Source organism: Lampris incognitus, chromosome 6 (assembly GCF_029633865.1).
Source record: "Lampris incognitus isolate fLamInc1 chromosome 6, fLamInc1.hap2, whole genome shotgun sequence".
In the NCBI taxonomy this organism is placed as follows: Eukaryota; Metazoa; Chordata; class Actinopteri; order Lampriformes; family Lampridae; genus Lampris; species Lampris incognitus.
In genome coordinates this window covers 20,560,124-20,581,800 of record NC_079216.1, presented here as the reverse complement: position 1 = coordinate 20,581,800, position 21,677 = coordinate 20,560,124, and the positions used below count along the sequence as shown (strand labels likewise).

Here is a 21,677-nt window from a genome sequence, read left to right as displayed (position 1 = left end):
ATAAGCAGTTTGGATAATGGATGGATGGATAGAATTTTGGGTGATTTAATTTGTCACTAAAGCCTGAAACTAGGTCGCTAATTGCAATCATTATCACCCTTCTCGCAGCCTGGAGTCCATGTACAACTCAACAGCATGGTTGTTCTCCCTCCTTACATCCATAAAAATCATGTGGCACAAAAGTGACCTAGAAAGTTTAACTCTTGGTTAAGCGTTATTATTTTGGTTTTGGTAAATACTGGACATACTTCATCACAACACAGAACGAAACTCCCCAAGTCAGCAGTTCATATCACTCGGGAAGCTGCATGCTCCATAATTTGCAGGAAAAATGAGAACATGTAAAAAAGAACAATAGATCACTGGTGACAGTTGTAAAGTGTGTGTGTATGTGTGTGTGTGGGGGGGGGGGGCGGTATGCAACAGGAAAGCAGTACAGGGAGTGCTCCTGATGGGCAAGAAAAGCAACCATAACCTGCCTCAAAAGCAGCAAGCAAATGCCAAGCCAGTGTGGATGGGGGGCATACCAGTAACACAAGACAACAACAACAAAACTTCATCACCATCCATGAGCTATGCTGCTAGCATCGCAAATGGAGGAGACATCCCAATCACAACTTTGCACCTAGCTTTTATGTGAGGTCCAAGTCTGGTAACTCAGAAGAAGCTGACGTAGCAATGCTGAAGAAAAGGATCACCACTTAGCGAGAGGGCAGCACCCTCCATTGGGCCACACATTATTATTCAATATTATTCAATGAAACCTAATCCTTACTCAGTCCTACGCATAAATGATTTCTGTGAAGATTTTTTACCCTCTACCGTGTTCAATGAGAAGAGTAACTCATGATTGCAATTTTACCTTGTTTTTTTTTTTTTTGCATTATTCTTGCTAGTGAAAATTAATTCTTACAATCTGTCAAATAAATACTGATAATATTTCAGATTCAAGACAAATTCAATACACAGTGCATTTCATAGCTAAAAGGAAAAGACAGCATGGTGGCCCAGTGGTTAGCACTGTTGCCTCACCGCAAGAAAGTCCTGGGTCCGAACCTGAGGCTGTCCCATGTCCTTTTTTTTTTTACCCCCCCCCCCCCCCAATTGTACTTGGCCAATTACCCCACTCTTCCGAGCCATCGCGGTCATTGCTCCACCCCCTCTGCCGAGCCAGGGAGGGCTGCAGACTACAACATGCCTCCTCAGGAGTCGCCAGGCGCTTCTTGTTCACCTGACAGTGAGGAGTTTCGCCAGGGGGACATAGCGCATTGGAGGATCACGCTATTCCCCCCAGTTCCCCCTACCCCCGAACAGGCGCCCCAACCGACCAGAGGAGGCGTTAGTGCAGTGACCAGGACACATATCCACATTTAGCTTCCCACCAGCAGACGCGGCCAATTGTGTCTGTAGGGATGCCCAATCAAGCTGGAGGTAACATGGGGATTCGAACCTACGATCCCTGTGTTGGTAGGCAACGGAATAGACCACCACGCCACCCGGACACCCCTTCCCAGGTCCTTTCTGTATGGAGTTTGCATGTTCTCCCTGTGTCTGTGTGGGTTTCCCCTGGGTGCTCCAGTTTCACCCCACCATCAAATACATGTATGTTGGGGTTAATACTCTCGCCTGCGCCCCTGACGAACTCAATAACAAAGAACTGGAGTTGATCCCCGGGCGGTGCACTGTGGCTGCCCACTGCTCCTAGTGTACATGGCTGCCCACTGTTTCTAGTGTGTGTAAAGAGGATGGGTTAAATACAGAGAATGAATTTCATTGTATGTATGAACAGTGACAATAAAGTATCTTCTTCAAAGAGAGGCACCGTTTTGTTCCTCTTTTTTTTTAAATCGCTGAAACATGCTTCCTTTCAAGTGTAAACAAAAAGAAAAGACCTACTTATTTAATAAATGATAATAATAATAATAACGATCATTAACATGCTCTTTTCCTGGTCCTGAGATTTGAAGCACATTGCATACTTTAATCAGCTGCTCCACAGTCAGTTGATACAGTGCTTTAATTTCCAGCTGTAGCTTATCCAATTCAGACTCAATTTTATCAGGGAAGTTGGCATAAGCAGTAAAATGAGGGTTTATCTGACTTAATTGTTTTTCTCTGCTCCCTAGTGGTCACTTTGCTCACTTCAGGATATCCACCAATATTTGTCTGAAGACCACCACCGCTGGGATGTTTGGCTTGAGGACCACCCCTAAGCTGTAAGAGAAATCCTTTCGTCGATCATCCCCCCCAAACTACCCAGGCATCAGAAAGGAGTCCAGCAAGGCAGCAGAGGTGGTCTTCAGACAAATATTGGTGGGTGATGCACGGCAGCCATTTTGCACCAGAATGCTCACCACACATCAGCTTGAGGTGGAGAGTGAGGAATCATTGAGCCAATTACACATAGGGATGATTACGTGGCCAGATGAAGAGCCAGGTTAGGAATTTTGCCAGGACATCAGGGGACCCGATACCCTTTACGTTAAGTGCCATGGGATTTTTAATGACCACAGTGAGTAAGGACCTCGGTTTAATGTCATATCCTAAGGACGGCACAGTGTCCCTGTCACTGCACTGGGGCATTGGATTTTTTTTTTCCAATTAGGACTCGAAGGAAGACTGCCCCCTACTGACCCACCAACACCACTTCCAGCAGCAATTCAGTTTTCCCTGGAGGTCTCCCATCCAAGTATTAGTCAAGCCCATACCTATTTAGCTTCCATCATTTGGCAGAGCCAGGGTACATGTTGGTGTGGCTGCACTGTTGGTATACTCACTTGCGAACTGGAAGGGTTTGCAGAATGCTAGTATAGCACTTGACATTAATGTCTTTAAACCTGTGGTCAAAAATTTCCCAGCTCTGTTGTAGCATCTAGGTAAACTTTTTGAGCAAGGTGGGACTGGTAATAGTGACAGTTGAGACAAACCTGGGGGAATTCTGCAAATCGTGGAGTGTGAAGTTTGTGATGTTCACAGTGAGGACACTAAGAATCTCTTGCTTCACAAACAGAAGTGATCAGTGACTGTCAGCAGATTTGTAACTCTACTCTCCATCAACTTGGAAGAAGATCTGATATCTTCCTTAGTAACCCATTCTTTTCTGCTGTTTGTGTATTCCAGTTCTCAAACTGGCCAGAAGATGACACTGCCTTCAGAGAGGAATAGCTCGAGACCATAAACAATTATTAAAGAAGAACACTGGAGACAAACGGCACTGGCATCAGTGAAGAAATGAGATAATGGAAAGAACTGAAGATGTTAGTATGGTAGCAGTTTGTAAATGTGAAGAAGTTTCAACCAGCAGTAGGCTTGTGGTGGTCTGAAGGAAAGAGGAGACCTTCCACGAAGCCATATGTTTCTACACTGCCACCCACCAAGAGTTCCAGAGGAGTCAGAATCAGTAACTGAGCTAGCAAATTTTGGTAAACAAGTAATTTTCTAAAAAATTAAATCTGAGGTTGGCTATTGTTTGACTGACATTTTTACTGATTACATAACAGTGCAAAATATACATTTGTGGTTGATTGGGTAATTATTTTGAAATCTCTGGTTGAAGTAATAATTGCCTGGTGCCCCTAAATTCCAACCGTGTGCACCAATGCAGAAAATTTGAAAAAAAAATGTTGACCCCTGAGGCAAGAAAATTACTGATCAGGGATTGGCAACAATTTTATCGGCACTGAAGGCCATTAAGACAAAGTCTGAGCATTGTATGCATGTGACAAAATATCCCGAGCCTTTTACAATCCTTAGCAAGAGGGTTAGTCCTACTCTCATTTGAAATATAGAAAATACATTCTGGAGATTCTAAAGCATTGTAGTAAAGATTTTGTAGTCTAATAAAACCAAGATATACACTCACCGGCCACTTTATTAGGCACACCTGTCCAACTGCTCGTTAACGCAAATTTCTAATCAGCCAATCACATGGCAGCAACTCAATGCATTTAGGCATGTAGACATGGTCAAGATGATCTGCTGCAGTTCAAACCGAGCATCAGAATGGGGAAGAAAGGTGATTTAAGTGACTTTGAACGTGGCGTGGCTGTTGGTGCCAGACGGGCTGGTCTGAGTATTTCAGAAACTGCTGATCTACTGGGATTTTCACGCACAACCATCTCTAGGGTTTACAGAGAATGGTCCGAAAAAGAGAAAATATCCAGTGAGTGGCAGTTCTGTGGGCGAAAATGCCTTGTTGATGCCAGAGGTCAGAGGAGAATGGCCAGACTGGTTCAAGCTGATAGAAAGGCAACAGTAACTCAAATAACCACTCATTACAACCGAGGTATGCAGAAGAACATCTCTGAACGCACAACACGTTGAATCTTGAGGCAGATGGGCTACAGCAGCAGAAGACCACACCGGGTGCCACTCCTGTCAGCTAAGAACAGGAAACTGAGGCTACAATTCGCACAGGCTCACCAAAATTGGACAATAGAAGATTGGAAAAACGTTGCCTGGTCTGATGAGTCTCGATTTCTGCTGCGACATTCGGATGGTAGGGTCAGAATTTGCCGTCAACAACATGAAAGCATGGATCCATCCTGCCTTGTATCAACGGTTCAGGCTGGTGGTGGTGGTGTAATGGTGTGGGGGATATTTTTTTGGCACACTTTGGGCCCCTTAGTACCAATTGAGCATCGTGTCAACGCCACAGCCTACCTGAGTATTGTTGCTGACCATGTCCATCCCTTTATGACCACAGTGTTCCCATCTTCTGATGGCTACTTCCAGCAGGATAACGCGCCATGTCATAAAGCTCGAATCATCTCAGACTGGTTTCTTGAACATGACAATGAGTTCACTGTACTCAAATGGCCTCCACAGTCACCAGATCTCAATCCAATAGAGCACCTTTGGGATGTGGTGGACCGGGAGATTCGCATCATGGATGTGCAGCCGACAAATCTGCAGCAACTGCGTGATGCTATCAGGTCAATATGGACCAAACTCTCTGAGGAATGTTTCCAGTACCTTGTTGAATCTATGCCACAAAGGATTAAGGCAGTTCTGAAGGCAAAAGGGGGTCCAACCCGGTACTAGCAAGGTGTACCTAATAAAGTGGCCAGTGAGTGTAGGTTTTTGGACTAAATGCAAAAGGTTCTGTTGAAAACTAAATCACAACATCCAAAGATCACCATCACTATTGACATATTGAGGTGGCAGCATCCTGTTAAGTTATCTTAGACAGGAACTAGGGCACTCCTCAGAATAGAGTGGCAAATGAATGAAGCAGAACACAAAAAGAAGAAAAAAAAATCTTAAAGACCTACTCTCATCTGTAATAGTGTTGAAACTGGTAAAGAAGCTAATTTTTCACTACAACAAACACCCAAAACACACAGCCAAAACACCAATGGAATGGCAAAAGAATAAAAAGTTAAATGTTTCAGGGAGGCCAAGTTGGAGTCCTGACCTAAATATGAAAATCTAAGGAATCAGCAAAGTTGGATGCACAGTTCCCCTTCAATCCAGTTAATATAAATTTGTATTTTATTTTATTTATATTATTGTTATTTATCATTATCAATAATTTTTTTTCAGAAATGTGGATAATTTCTTTTTTGTAACAATTTTTATTAGGTAATACAAAAGAATTCACACTTGTGTTGCTAATGGATGAGAGAGGGATAAACCTCTCTCATCCTGAACCCCAAATGTGTCAGGACCACATTTATGACATGGCTTATTCACATAGAAAAATCAGAGGAAGAGAGAAAATAATTATGTTCCACACTACACCACATCCAATATTACGGACAGCCTATAAAGGCTGAATATTTGCCCCACGTACGCCTTATCCAATCCTCCACTTTATGACCATTTTTTTCAAACGCTGCCACCTTGCCCAACTCTATGATCCATTCTTGAAATGAATGTGCTCCTTACTGCCTTCCCTCCTCTGAAAGTGACTTGCCTGTCTACCATTATACTGGTTTGGATCCAATGCTTCAAATACTTGTCACCTGTCCATAAAAATGAAGGATCCCCTAAGACATAAGGTCTGAGGTAAAAAGAGATTAGGATACCCAAGACATCACAAACATAATCATGAATCGCAATCCAATTCTTTTTAATTCTAGAGCAACACCATAAAGCACGTATTTGGTCCCTTTCCTCATGCTTACATTGCCAGCAATCAGCTGTGTCTTTTAGACCCAAGCCTATACAATCTGATAGGTGTCCAGTAAAAGCAGTGCGTATCTTAAATTGAACAACAACAAAGACAACAACAACAACCTTTATCTATATAGCACATTTCACACATGGGCAACATAATGTGCTTTACACAAAATGACAATGCAATCTAAGCATGACTGCATTGTCAATTTATGCCACATCATGTGCACAGGAATCGGAGCAGAATATACAAATGTCAAAATATACAAAACACTACACACACACACACACACACACACACACACACACACACACACACCAAGAACTTAGCTGTTGAGAAAAGTAAGGTTTTTAACCTGCTTTTAAAAGTGTTCAGTGTGGGGGCCTCTCTCAGGTCCTCAGGCAGGGCGTTGCATCTACTTGGGGTGTAAATACAAAAGGCAGCTCTAGAGTTAGTATGAGGGATGGTTAAAAGACCACTGCCTTTGGACCTGAGAGTTCTTGCTAGTTTGTATCTAATTAGCATGTCTTTTACATACTGAGGTGCAAGTTCTGTGAAGGTGAAGTTCTCTGATATCCATAAATTAATACTGTCAATACACTGAGCTAGGGAATTTCTCTAGGTCATCAGGAGATAGGGATATGCACAGTTGTGAATCATTGCTTAATTATGGTAATTTATTTTGTGTTTCTGTATAACGTAGAAGTGGGAGCATATAGAGATTAAATAGTAATGATCCAAGCATCGACCCTTGGGGTACTCCACAAGTAATACCCAATTTGTCCAAGGCAAAGTCTCCAATGGACACAAAGAACTGCCCGTCTTGTAGGAAGGTTCTAAATCAGCTCAGAACCAGGCCAACCCATTTTTCTAATCTCGCTAGTAAAATATCATAGTCAACAGGCTTGAAGGCGGCACCAAGATTCAGGAGCACAAGAACAGATAATTTATTAAAATTTGTGTTCATATGCAGATCGTTCACAACTTTAATAAGTGCTGTTTTGGTGCTATGGTGAGGTCAAAAACCTAATTGATGAATGGCTAGAAGGTTGCATGATGTTAAATAGTTATTAAGCTGAGAATAAACAATTTTCCAAGTATTTTGCTGAGGAATGGTAAATTGGAGATGGGCCTATAGTTGGCAATAACTGTCGCATCAAGGTCGCACTTCTTCAGAAGAGGGTTAATGACATCTGTTTTTAGTGCTGCATGAAATATACCTGCCTGAAGAGAGCAGTTAATAGTTTCTAATACCTCAGGTGCTAAGCAATTAAAAGTTATAAAAAAGGTGATAGGGAGAGGATCCAAGCAGCAGGTGGAGGACCTGAGCTGCCCAACAATATTGTCTAGTTTTTTAAGGTCTAGAGCAAGGGTATGCAATCTTATCCAGAAAGAGCCGGTGTGGGTGAAGGTTTTTGTTCCAACCAAGTAATTACACACCTGCGTCCCCTAATTAAGTTCCTCAGCAATGACTCTACTGGTTGATTAGTGGGATCAGGTGTGTATCTGCTTGGTTGGAACAAAAACCTGCACCCACACTGTCCCTTTCTGGATAAGATTGCCAACGCCTGGTCTAGAGGGTAAAAGTGAGACATGACACCAGTGATGTTTCTGGAAAACTGTAGGGTAGTAGGTTCATTGCTGGATCTTGAGCCACTAATGTTCTGTCTGATGGCAATAATTTTGTTACTGAAGAATGTAGCAAATTGCTCACAGTTTTCAGTGGACAGCCTTTCTGATGGGGTTGGAGATAGTGGATTAATAAGTTGATCAACAGTAGAGAAAAGCACTTTACTATTGTTAATATTTTCTAGGGCTGTTGTCCCAAATCCCATTTTTTTGGGCTACAGAACTTCAGTCGTAATCAACAGCAAATATTCAGAGCTTCGGCAGTGGCGGTGGGTGGGCATGACTTGGGAAGGACTCAGCCAGACATTGTTCTCAGCCGAGATGGACGGCAAAGCGGTGCAACACTTGTCTTTCGATTTAATTAAAGGCATTAATTGTTAAGGACTGCAGGGGTGTCCCCAGGATTTTCAAACAAGATGGTGCTGAGTCACGAGTAGGGAGTGATCCGGAGGGGGGCTGTGCCCCCCGTCCGGGAGGCAAAAAAAATTGCAATAAAGAAAGCCATTTGCTGTAATTTTCTGCAACTTAAAAACATAATTTCAATAAAAAGCAAACATAATTTCAATAAAAAAGCAAACACAAGGGTAAGTTTCAAATAAAGTATTTATTTAAGTAGTGCTGAAATAGTTGTTAGAACACGAAAACACGCGTGTGCGTGCACACACACACACACACACACATACACACACACACAGAGAACAGAGCAATCACATATTAGACAATGATGTGTCTGTTTCTAAGCTGGCAGCCTTGTTATGGTCAGCAGAGCGTTAAGTGTGGCTGTGGTCATGCTGCTGCGCAGCCTGGTTTTAACCCTCTTTAGTGCACTGAAGGCATGCTCACAGTCAGCTGTGCTAACTGGAATGACACTCAGCACTGCAGCCAATGTGCACAGGCTTGAGTACAGCTCCCTCATAGTGCCATCACTGAGGAGGAGAGTGACCAGCTACTCCTGTGACAAGTAGTGGTTCTGGTTCAGATACTCCTGCAGACCCAACCACTCATCACAGGCAGCATCAGGAGCCACTACTCCCTCTCCAGCACCAAAATGATCAGTGAGCCACTGAACTTCCTCCATGCCATAATGGTCTGGCATAGTTTCTGGCAACTGTTTAGGGTCAAGGATGGAGAATGAGGACAGGAGCTCGGTGGACTGGAAGCGCTCCTCCAGGTTGTGAAGGAGCTGATCGACAAATGGCTCCCTCACTTTCCCCTGCCACTCTGGGTCATGACCGGGCAGTTGAAAATCCGCCAAGCGTCCACCAGCAGCCAGGTCTTCCTGGAGCTTGGGCAGCCTGCTCCCAGGTCGCATGCCCTCTCTCATTGAACGAACCACTGCCATCTTGGCCTTCACATTTCTGTCAATCTGCTGGAGGTTGATCTCCTCCTGTTGAAAGCACCTGCTCAGCGAAGACAGGTGTGGCAGCAGATCACAGAGCAGGTAGAGAGTGGCCAGGGTGTTGTATTTATACAGCCAGATGAGGAGACCAGTGGCAGTGGCACTGTTCTTGTTCTCATTGTTGAGAGTCATGTGCACCGCAGGGAGGTTCCTATAGAGTGACTTGCATGCCTTGTCATGACTCAGCCACCAGGTATCTTTCGCTTCCTTTAGGGTATTCTGGGCCAAATCCATAAGTTCCTGAAAGAGAAAAACATTAATTTTCTTGCAGTCCAATATCTAATTAGATTCAGAATCATGCTGGAATCTTGGACATGTAATATAATTTAACATAAAATATCAAAATATGTGTTAATTGAAGGGGCAAAAGAACAGTATTTGTCCTTTGTAATCACATTATTTACCACTTTTAATTCAGTAAAATGCAGAAAATTTATCTCAGCAAATAAACAAAACAAAGTAGCGAGACAGCCACTGTATTTATCCCTATAAAATTAATAATGCGTAAAAAAGAAACAAACCTGTATTTGGTGGAGTCTGGCCATCCGGCAGGCCGAATAGGCCAAGAACCTGAAGAGTTCACCCAGATTTGGCTTGAAGTGGTTCTTTATGAATGGAACCCTCTCCCCTGCCTGCCCCACAGCCAGTGCCAGTCGGTGGCATATGCAGTAGATTGCCGTCATGAGAGCGTTTTCCTTCTGCAGGAGCACCACCACTCCATTCTAGCGCCCTAAGCAGTACAACAGAAATTAATGTTTTGTGGCATTTTTTGTTTCAAAACAACCATAATTAAACAACAACAAAAAAAACATTCCTGGTCAACACTATGAGTAAAACAATATTTTTTGTAATATATATATTAATTTTAATTACGTTACGAGTCATCACTGCAGCTCCATCACTGCTGAAGCCCATCGCGTTCTAGATGGAGATATTCTTCTCCTGGAGCCAGGTCTTCAGAGCTGCAACAATTGTGTCCGCAGTGCCATCTTGCAGTGGGATTACCTTGGCAAAGGTGCTTTTGGCCTGGCCATTGGAGTCAACCAGCCTGAACAGAGATGTATCTGTAAGAGCCCTTGCTGTTCCCCATGTTAAAAAAAGGTAAAGACACACCTTGTGAGGAGCACCAACTCCTTAGTGGTGGTGATGTCTGTTGTCTCATCTCACAAGCCCCACGAACTGCGATGCTGTCATCTCTGCCTCATGGTCCAATTGGATCTGATGAGCCAAAACCTAATAGAACACATCTTTAATGTTGTGATTTCTATTTAAATCAACTATTAATATAAAATCTAATGTAAATGTAAGTTATTTTAACTATCTTTTTGACATTATACCTGTAGCATCTCTTGCAGGATCCTCCTACTCCTGTAACTTGCATTCCCACCCTGCTGTAGGTGGGCTAGAACCTCACAACCAAGGTGGTCCTTTGCAAAGTCCAGGAATGAGGAGAATTTAGTGGTGTGGGCCACTTCCTCCTTTGCCAGCCAGTAGAGGGTCTCCATGGCCTTTTTTATGGCATCATGCTACAGTGACACCTGAGAGGTAGAAGATGCATAATAAATTAATTAATAGACAAAACAAGAATGTGTTATGTCTCATCAGAGAAACCAATACTTTTTAAGCCTCACTTGTAATTGGAAGCCTTTCTCGACTCCATCATCCCCTTCAGATGCCAGCCGCTGCATTTCTTTGCACAAATCTTTCTTGTGCTGCTCTGATTTCATATGGTGGGAACAGATGACATCCCTCCTGAGAGTGTAGATGGGATCCTTTGACCAGCAATGCTCCCCATAACGCTGCTTTTATTGGTGGGATTTGCATACCCTACTGAGCATCCCCACCACATTGCTGGACTCGTCACTGGTCTCCAACAGCCATGGGAACTCCTGTTTCCATGCTGGATCCCAACCAAACCTGTGCTTGTTAGAGCTATAAATAAAATAAAAATATATAGTTTCAATTGAAAATATTGGAAATGTTGAAAAAAAATTATATCTGACATGGAAAAAAAAAAGTAAACTAACCAGGGCTATAGAAAAACCCAATACAGTAAAAGACATCCTATTGAACCTAGGGAAGTCCACTAATTTTGTCCAAGATAGAACTATAAATAAAATGCAGGGCTTGACAATAAGGTATTTCTATCTAATGTTATCCCACTAGCTGACAAATTAATTAAATTTGACTGTCATTTATTCATCACACAAATCTATCTAGGTGCAGGAACATTTTGTTTGGTTTAACGTTAATGTTACAGTTACCATTCGCGAGTTCGTTAGAATGTTTCGACGCTGAAATTTTGTTCATTGAACTACACCCTTGCATTGAGACAGTGGAGCCAACGTTCTCAAGGACGTCAACCTTTCCCAATGACACAAAACCATCCTAGTGATAGGGAAACGTTCAACGTTGTGAAACAAATCTGCCTATAATATCCGTCTACCTATAATATTTAGCTAGATAATATTACTCACCTTGTGAACTTTGACAGCCTCTTTCCTTTGTCAGCCTCCACAGTCTTACTGTGTGTGACAAACTCCCGAGTGCTGCTGCTGCTGCTAGTTGACGCCGACGGTGGTATCCTCGACTTCGGTTCCAGGGCCAGGCTGCTCTGCCACTGGCAACATCACTGGCACAGCAGGTATAACCAGCGATGGGGGAAAAAACCTGACAACATTTTTTGTTTTGGACCTGTGGGACCACCACTTCATTTACTTTTGCTCAACATAATGGAGAGTACCGTTAGCCTACAGTCAGTCGCTAATTAGCTAGCTGAGGACAATCTTTGATAACGTCTTTGCGGCATTCTCAGATAGATATACAAATTAGGGAGCTAGCTGCATCTCATCCAATCAGCAGTGTCAATACCATCAACGGGGAAAACATCCCGTTTTTCCGTATTCAGTTGCTGTCTGATGAGCCTCGCTTGATACGTCACTTTTATTGTGTGATGTTAATAAATTTACACCGTGGGAGCAGTAATCAGTGTTGCAAATTTTATTCCTTTACATGATATTTACTCAGTTCAGCATCCGAGATTATTTGGATGTTCGTGTCTTTCCACTTTCTACGTATTCACATTTGCGGCAAAAATGGTCGGGGGGGGGCACAAGGTGGTGCTGATGCGTTGTCATAGTGGCGCTGTGCCCCTATACCATTCTTTAGGGACAGCCCTGGATTGTTTTCCAACAGTATTGTTATTTGCTAATAAAAAAAAAAGCATTTCCAAAAGGTTTGGTGTATTTGATGCATGTTTGTAATCCCAAGGGATTTGGTTGAACGAGGTCCTATCTATACACTTGTGACATAATAAAAACTTGACATTTTTCTTATCATGGATAAATTATAGACCTATATAAATGCTCATTATAATAGGCTCCAAATCCGAGACAACACCCAGTAAAGCACTGTGACACAGAAGTGCAGAAACAGCATACAAATTTAAGATTTGAGATGTATAAGATTTATATCCATTTATCATTTCTTAGTTGTCATTTTTCAGTACTCGCAAATTTTGTCCTCTGCATTTAATCCATCCTGTACACTAGGAGTAGTGGGCAGCCGCAGTGCAGTGCACACAGGGACCAACTCCAGTTCCAGATTTCAGCCCAAATCCATAACGTATTACAGCCTGAACCTAACAAGTCAAACAAAAACACAAATCACCCATACTTCTGTTATAACAACAATATTTTTAATGAGATAGCCGTAACAGTAGGCTTAACGGTGTAATACCTGACATACTTCCGACAAAGAAATCACAAAACACTCAGAAATACAATTATTATTTTTACCAATTATCGACACAGTAAAGAACGACACATAAATGAACTGTAATTAACTGAACAAGGTAACGCATTTATAATAACAGCAGCACAGCTGAGCTCTTCAGGCATGTTGGTTTCCCTTTAACGGCCAACGTGAACTGAAGTGTGACGTCACTGCTGTGCGTGCGAGGGATGCCACGCGCCAAAGCTGAAACGGTATATAGTTCCACATTTTAACACTGCAATTTAAAAAGTATAAATATAGTACAAGAATGTGCCGACAAAATGTATTTTTGCACTTCACCTTTATTCATAGCCTACATTTAGCAAAAAACAAAAAAAAAACTAATACACCTACCCAACGGATGAATACTCAGATGACCGAATATTTGGGTCCAGCCCTAATATTTTCATTCATGATTTTAGAGAAAAAAGACTGTCTGGCCTGTTTAATTTCTTTGCTGCACTTGTTCAGTCTATCCTTGTAGATTTCATGGTGAATCTGAAGTTTAGTCTTTCTCCACTGTCGTTCTGCCCGGCGACAAACAACCACTCCATTTCTCCAGGGGGCTTTTTTGTTTTTCTGTGTTTTTAGTTTTAACAGGTGCAATGCTGTCAAACATATTTCATACTTTTGAGTTGAAGTTGTTCACAAGAACCTCAGTTTGTGATGCCATGGATGAACGATCTTAAATATTTCAAGTGTATGAAATGTTTTTTGACAACAGTGATCTGAGTCAATTAAATGTTTTTTGACAACAGTGATCTGAAATAGCAACATCCATGACACAGTGTGCAGTAATATTAAGGCCTTTTGATATGACTAAGTCCAGAGTATTCCCCTTATTGTGGGTGGGTCCATCAACAGTTCAGTGAGAGCAAATGCCTCCAGTAAGCTAATTAGGTTTCTAGCATCAGGGTCTGTTTGATTGTCAACATGAACATTAAAATCACCTGAGACGATGAAACCACCGTAGTCAGTGGAAACCTTAAGACAGTAGCAAAGAAAATAAGGCAGACTCTAAGATCCCCTGACATTGCTTTAGCATTTCAGCAGATTTTATCCCACGTATCCTTCAGAGTCAAATTTAAGTCTCTTTTAACACCCTTTTAAGAGCCAAGACTTTGTATCAGCATAGAGTAATTGTCTGCAGCCTCATGACCGCTACCATACACTCTTAATACCTGAGACAGAATATCCGCAGCCTGTGAGGGCTATTGTCAATTTATTAAACAGTTCTTGGATGATACAACTGCAGATATCTCCAGAACTGAGATGTCGAAACACCACATTGTTGGATTATATTTAGGGACGCATGATATTGGATTTTTACCGATATCCAATATGCCAATATTTTCCCAACTCATTTTGGCCGATTGCCGATACTGATATATGCACATATTTTTCCACCTAATTGCAGAGAAAATCAAGTCTCTCCTGTTCAGGGCGGGGGGGATAGCATGATCCTCCCATGCGCTACATGCCCCTGGTTAAACTCCTCACTGTCAGGTGAAAAGAAGAGGCTGGCAAATATTGGAGGAGACATATGGTACTCTGCAGCCCTCCCCGGATCGGCAGAGGGGGTGGAGCAGCGACCGGGACGGCTCGGAAGTGTGGGGTAATTGGCCAAATACAATTAGGGAGAAAAAGGGGCAAAAAATGAAAAAATAGAATATATCGCCCCAATGCATTCCTGCTGAAAAATATGTTTTGGAGGGAATTTATTTTCTTATAAATAATGTGATCTTGCTCAAACACCGCCGTTTCACCGTGGACTGCAAAGTAGCGTTCGCAATCGCCGCTATCCATGCACGGAGACAACCCTACCGGAGGTGATTTTTATACGAACGGTTTAATTTTAGCTGATTCAAGTCCTGCTCACAGTCATTCACATAGGCTATGTACTGTTCATGAGGAATTTTAGCTAGCACCATTTGACAACTTCTTAAATTTGCCATTCACTCAACTAAACCTCACGGCTCATCCAAACAATGGTGGACATCTGCCTCCATGCATCTTTTTTTAATTAACGTCCCTGTAAATGGACAGGGATGCATCGTACAGGACAAGAAAGCCAGCAACAGCCGCAATCAGTTTCTCCTCCATATCGTAACTAAAATGCTAATATAGGAACTGAAGTTTAAGAAAACGTTTCACAGTGAAAGAATATAAGAGCAACACATTGTTGTTTTTAGCCTTTCACAGGCCTCTGTGCCTGTGAAAGGCACAGAGTGCAGTTTTATTGATCTTCAGCCCAAGAAGGGGAAGAATTAATTCCCACAACTTTGAAAACCAGCTTCTACTGAAATTGAACAACAACTTTATTCAAGTTTGACTAGTTTGACCAGACTGAGAATTTTCTCACCTGTCACCACTACAGACCTGGACAGTACAGTAGAAGTCAGCCACAAAAAATTGTTTGCATTGACAGTAGATGTACACTTCTTTTGGACTTGAAAATTGGGTGGATGTTACCTCAAAATTAACCAATACTTCATTGTCTGAAAGTTTTGTTTGGTTGTGAATTAATACAATCATTATTGGTTAGTCTCATATTATGTCACATAGCACATGACGGCAACACATCCGCCATGTTGGAGGACACGGCTCCAATCAATAGGATACTGTGTTGCTCTCACTGCATGATGCTAAACGTTTTCTAAACAGTCACAGTGGACAGATGTGTTTCAAGATTTGATTGCTACAGAAAAGCTACCGTGGTTCGATATTTTACAATGGTTAATTTCTGCACTGTTTTTGGTTGTTCCAGTCGAGCTGACAGAGAGCGGAACAAGTCCTACTTTCGCTTTCCAAAGATAATCAGCCATCAAAGAGATGAAACTCGAAGGTTGTCAGAGGAAAGAAGAAGAAAATGGATATCGAGAATAAGTCGGGAAGATCTTACAGATGAAAAATTAGACTATGCAGGGGTCTGTTCTGACCATTTTGTCACTGGTAAGCTTGCATGATTGATGATCTTACTTTAGGCCTTTTTGTTTGGTTTTATGAGTGAGCTGGCTTTGCGATGGAGGGACCCTCCCCATACTCTGCATAACCTTGCAAGTCAACTTGAAATTTAATTTTTAGTTACCTAAGTACTAGCTGTACAACCTTCCCGCTACCTTTGATTGGCACGGGGGGAAATTCTGCTGAGTCTTCCTCCCCAAGACATACACACTCCTTATTTCCTGCTTTCAAATAACACTGCTCTTAATCATTGCAAGCTGCTCATATTAGATGTTTTTTATTAATTTCTTTACTATGTTACAGGTAAACCATCAGCTCTGTTTATGAAAGAAGACATTGATTGGGCTCCATCACAATTACTTGGGCATCAGAAGTTCAGGCTTGGTTCTGCTGAATGTTTACAAGAACGTAATAGGAGAAGAGAAGCGAGAAAAAGAAAACGATCCCTATCAACTTGCACTGTAACAGCCAAAGAAGATACTGTCATTGAGCAGCAGCAGGAATTCTTCCAGTCTAAACATCTGTAGCTGGATGTAAACATGCATGCCTAGATCTGCAATATCTTCAACAACATTAAACATTAAAAATGGACATTGGAAAATCAAAAAATGGTTCAGGGACACATTGTGCAGTGCCTGGCTGTACTAGTACATAGAAACACCTGAATGAGTGGTTGGATAGAGAGTGTGTTGCCCATCGACCTGCCACAAAACAGAAATGTCCCTGCATTCCATTGTTTTCCTTCCACAGAAAACCAACAGCAGATTTTGAATCACGGATGTGGCTGAAGGCTTTGAATTTGAAAAAAACGTCTTTGTTTGTTCCCATCACTTCATTGCCAAAAGCCAACCAAAGAAAACACGTTCCCTGAACTGTGGTAACTAGGTAGCTACTCGTTACACTGGAAAAGAAAAGCATAGGGTGGCCCGAATGCGGAAATGGAGTGCTGCGTAAAACTTAATCTATTTTCGGTTATGATTCAAAATCTCCATGTTAAAAAATGTGTTCAGAAAGGGCATGTCAGTCTCTCTTTATTGCTGTTGGGCAGTTATAAAGCTAGAGATGTGTAACTGGGATTTTAAGGTAGGCTGGTTTTATTAAATTGTTTTATTGTTGTGTTAAATAAAAAAATTAAAACGACAATGGCTGTCCTTTTGTCGATTCAACTGTGTTTCTATAAGCTTTGTAGCATAATCTAACAGCTTTTTATTCTACATGTTCTACAAGCAAGTCAGTGCATTCAGTAGGTTGTTTCAGAGTCATTAGATTCTGTAAATACATTATGGCAACAATACAACAATGTGTTGACATTAAAAAGAAAATGTACTTTTGAATACTCTTTAAAAGCAAGTACCCCGGTACTTTAACTCAAATAAAAATTTGACTGAACAACTTTCCCTAGGAGTAATATTTGACCAGGAGTATCTATACTTTGACTCAAGCAATGTACTTTGACCACCTCTGGTCGACATACATCTTTTACCGTTATATGTGGCGTTTTCTTTTGTGGGGATTCAGCCACTTTAATGCCAGGTCTCGCCTCCCCACTTGCAAATGTTCCCGCAAAACAAGCCCCCCCCCCCAAAAAAAACATTTTGCAAGGGCACTGTCACTGCATCCTGGGCTTAGCGCAGCCCGAGACAATTGTGATTTGTTTAAAGAAATCCGAACAAGCCAGAGTGTTTTCCCCCCAATACCATAATGGGTTCAGAAAGATCTTTCTCCAGCGCCGCTAAAATGAAGTGTGGCGATACGTAGGTCTGACTATGCGAGACTATAACGGCTGTGTGAAGGCTGCATGAGTTAGTAGGTTGAATAACTACTCATTAAAGTAGTTATCAGGAATTTTTTTCCCATTAAAACATGCCTTGTTTGATACACTGACATTTTTGGACCAACAGCCATTCAACGTATTAGCATTCTGTAATTGCTCCCCTAATTTTTCCTGCTGGTGGCTTTTTTTTTGTTTTTGTTTTTTGCCACTAAGTAACATGAATAATTAATGAACGTGAATGGCTGACACTAAAAAAACATCCAATCACCAAACATTAACGAACCAGCTACATCAGCATGGGTGGGTTTAGCGTTACATTTTGGGTTAAGGTTAGATAGTGATTAGGGTTAGATTACGGTTAGGCTGTCATCGTGTTGAACAAGCTGTAATTTGCCAGAACAATGGTTGGAAAAAAAATAAGCCACTATTGCTCATTAATTATTCATGAACCTTCCAAAAAAAATAGTAATAATAATAAATCAACTGCCTGCAGATGCCAAGTATTCAAAAGTAATGGCCCTGCACAGAGGATGAGGAGAGGAAGAAGGGGAAACTTGGGTGAGAATGTGCTGTAGCCACAGAAAGCAGTAGAGGCTAAAATACAAAGCGAAACATTATCTAACGATAAATATTTGATGTGGCTTGATACGTTGCTCAATATTATGTCTGATGACAGTAGTGATCAGTTTTGCTTTTCAAAAATACACAAGCTACCAAGTGTAGGTAGTGTCGACACAAGTAGGCCAGTGGTTAAGGTTAGCGTTAAGGGTTGGGACGCGCCCACGCTCCAGCGCCACTTTGTCTGCAGCGACCCGTTACTCCTGCAGCGACTCGTTACTCCTGCAGCGACCCGTTACTCCTGCAGCTACCCGTTACTCCTGCAGCTACCCGTTACTCCTGCAGCTACCCGTTACTCCTGCAGCGACTCGTTACTCCTGCAGCGACCCGTTACTCCTGCAGCGACCCGTTACTCCTGCAGCGACTCGTTACTCCTGCAGCGACCCGTTACTCCTGCAGCGACCCGTTACTCCTGCAGCTACCCATTACTCCCGACCGCTGGACCATCTTGGCAGTGTAACCCAACTCTGCGACCGTCATAAATTGTGACTCCAACGGTTTCTGCGCGTTTAAAAAAGCACGTGTTTCCAGTGGTGTAAAGTGATGCACCAAATGATGCAAAGTCCACCAAAACAAAAGAAATTAACGCTAACCACTTAAAAAAAAGAAAAAGAAAAAAAGTCATGGTGGAAACCGTGGAAGACTGACGGTGACAGATGGCTATGCACCTGTCCCATATAACTCTCTGGTTTCACATTCAGCACTTTTATTGGCTCACTAACGAAGAAAAATCAAGTCCATAATTAATCCGGCTCCTCTCTAAATTCTGTTGCTGAAGTGCAAAATTGGCTTCTTTTTTTTACTAGGGGGATAAGACAAAAACGAAAAGGAACTATACTACAGCGTCCATCTAGTTCTTTCTGACCAAATCCACTTGAGGACACAGCACGTCGTACGCACCTTAGACTTCTGAAATGGTGTGAATAATTTCCGAAGACGCGAAAGCAGTGCAACTACTAGTTTGTGTATTTGTTGAGAGCTGCAGGACTGGTAAGGACTGGCTATGATCATTTAAATATGTGCTCCTCAGCTTTTTGATGTAAGATTTTATTTTTATTTCAGCTTTGAAAGTGTAATATCTTAAAGAAATGGATAGATTTAATATATCTGGACTTGTAAGATGTTTTATAGCAGCCTGACCGTATCGTATTCCAAATCTTGCTATACAGTTATACAGTTAAACTGCTTATACAGTTGAAATACTCAAACTGTTCAATATGCAAATTATTCCAGTGATATAGTTATTTGTGGATGATAAAAAAAATGTTGGTTAACGAAAACAAACGGTTGATTTTTGCCTGCTTGGAAACAAACGCTCGATATATGAACTATCCATGGCAACCAAAAATAGGTTTCAGCCTCCCACCACAAAATACAGTGAAAGAAATAATCAAGCCGGCTTCTGCATTAAAACGTGTAAATGAATGTTGAGAAAAATAAACTTACCGAACAGCGGCAAGATAAGACGGACTTCCGGTTCTCGTTTTTCCTCCGGCCTATCATGTGACTGGTGCCCATGTGATATACGCATCTCTGCTTCTTCTAATGAATTGGCGGTTAGCAAACCAACTTTTGGTGCATTACCGCCACCCATAAGACTGGAGTGTATATCAATCGGTAGGCAGTAAAAAAAATTTTAAATATTAGATTCTCTCAACTAGGCCCATTTCTCTTAAAAAGTGCATCACATGATGCCATAACAACAACAACAACAACAACAACAACAACAATGATAATGATAATAATAATAATAATATTACATTTTATTTGTGGGCGCCTTTCAGAGTACTCAAGGACACCTTACGGAACACAGTTAAAAAACAAGAAGCACTGTATCAGATAGCATAAAGTCAAAACAAAGCAGGGTAGACAATAAAAAGTTAATACTTCAGATAACTATAAGATAAGATAACATATAAGCCATGTTTTGCTGACTGAATTTCCAAGGAGAACCTCTGGGGGACATTATTGTAGATTGTGTCCCTCAGCGATGTGAACAATCTATTCCACTCCTCAATATAACCCCTGCATACTGTCTCTGGTTCATTACAATGACGCTTGTGGAGTAACGGAATACAGTAACGGGCGTTACGTAATCGGGATACAAAACAACAGACAATCAGATAACCGATACAATTTTTAAAAACTGGGATTATTTTTCAGGGTTACATTTCAAAAATAATACAAAATAAATGCCCCCCCCCCCACACACACACACACACGACGCTGCCACTGTCTGCCGCCGTTGGCTATGCATCGCAAATTGTGGTCAATCACTAACTCACTGGATGACCCGAGAGGGATGCGTAAGGGTTCTGTCATGCAATCCATACTGCTGTCTGCATTTGGATGTATATCTCAGCTGAGGAGCTGAGTGGACAGCGGCAGGTGTTCTGACGATTTATGCTGCCTTGTCAAAAAATGCTACCGTAGCGCGAATCTATGGCAGTCTAATCCTAATGCATCATGCACTCGTGCATGATGCATTAGATTGCCTGCTCAATAATCCAGGTAAGAAAATCAACGAAAGTTGAATCAGTTCATCTGGATACGACGTTCATTGACAGAAACATTTTATCACTCACCTAAGTGACCTTTTCAGATTAAACTGACTGCAGGTACCCCTACCCTTATGAACAATAGAGTTGCATAAACCAACGATCAGCTTCATATGCAAATAGACGTGACCATTAACTAGAGTTTCAATGGCCATGCGCACTAGTCACAGAGGATTTAGGAATGTTTGCCCCCATCTCTAAGTTTCTGGTATCTATTCTTAACCCGTTGGTAGACAATAATGAACATCACATTCAGAACACTATGGATTTTGTGGATAAGGTGAGGAACATCATTATGGGGGGGGGTGAAACAATTGTCTCTTATGATTTCAAGTCTCTCTTCACGTGTTCCTGTTGATGAAGCAGTGGAGGTAGACAGTGGAGAAGCAGTGGAGACATTACAAAACGACGCCACCCTTAGCAATAGGACCACTCTTAACACTGACCAAATGTGTCTGCTCCTGAAGCTGTCTTAAGTCCGCGTACTTCATATACAGGGGGCAGTACTATAGGCAGAAGCATGGGTGTGCTATGGGTTCCCCGGTTTCACTTGTAGTGGCCAACTGGTATATGGAGGAAGTGGAAAAGAGGACTCTGATGTCCTATCCAGGGACACCACCTAGCCGTTGGTTCAGGTTTGTGGACGACACCTGGGTTAACATTAGATCTCAGGATGTACCACATTTCACTGACCACATTAACTCTGTGGACAACCACATCAAGTTCACCAGGGAGGATGTGAAAAACGACAGGTTAGCCTTCTTAGACTGTGAAATTGCAATTGGTGATGGGGGACATTTGATTGTTGATGTTTACCATAAACCAACACATACTGATCAG

At 41.9% G+C, this 21,677-nt stretch overlaps 2 protein-coding genes across 2 annotated transcripts in view; both read right to left on the bottom strand.

Annotated features, from left to right (window-relative positions):
- Window positions 1-19,766, bottom strand: part of wdr91 (WD repeat domain 91) — a 142,080-nt gene extending 122,314 nt beyond the window's left edge. The window contains exon 1 of the mRNA XM_056281348.1: window positions 19,726-19,766. The gene's annotated coding sequence lies outside the window, so the exon portion shown is untranslated. The remainder of the gene's footprint in view (window positions 1-19,725) is intronic.
- LOC130113734 (uncharacterized) lies at window positions 8,376-10,957 on the bottom strand. Its single transcript, XM_056281349.1, has 5 exons — window positions 10,781-10,957; window positions 10,487-10,687; window positions 10,023-10,382; window positions 9,671-9,879; window positions 8,376-9,389 (listed from the first exon to the last, which is right to left on the bottom strand). The coding sequence occupies exons 4-5, from the start codon at window positions 9,830-9,832 to the stop codon at window positions 8,697-8,699; spliced, it is 855 nt and encodes a 284-aa protein (XP_056137324.1). The 5' UTR covers window positions 9,833-9,879; window positions 10,023-10,382; window positions 10,487-10,687; window positions 10,781-10,957; the 3' UTR covers window positions 8,376-8,696.
- Window positions 19,767-21,677: the final 1,911 nt, after the last annotated feature.

Coding starts and splice junctions, on each gene's coding strand:
- LOC130113734 (XM_056281349.1), bottom strand. CDS start 9,832: ATGACGGCAATCTACTGCATATGCCACCGACTGGCACTGGCTGTGGGG. Junction 9,390..9,670: donor CCAGACTCCACCAAATACAG/GTTTGTTTCTTT, acceptor TTTCTCTTTCAG/GAACTTATGGATTTGGCCCA.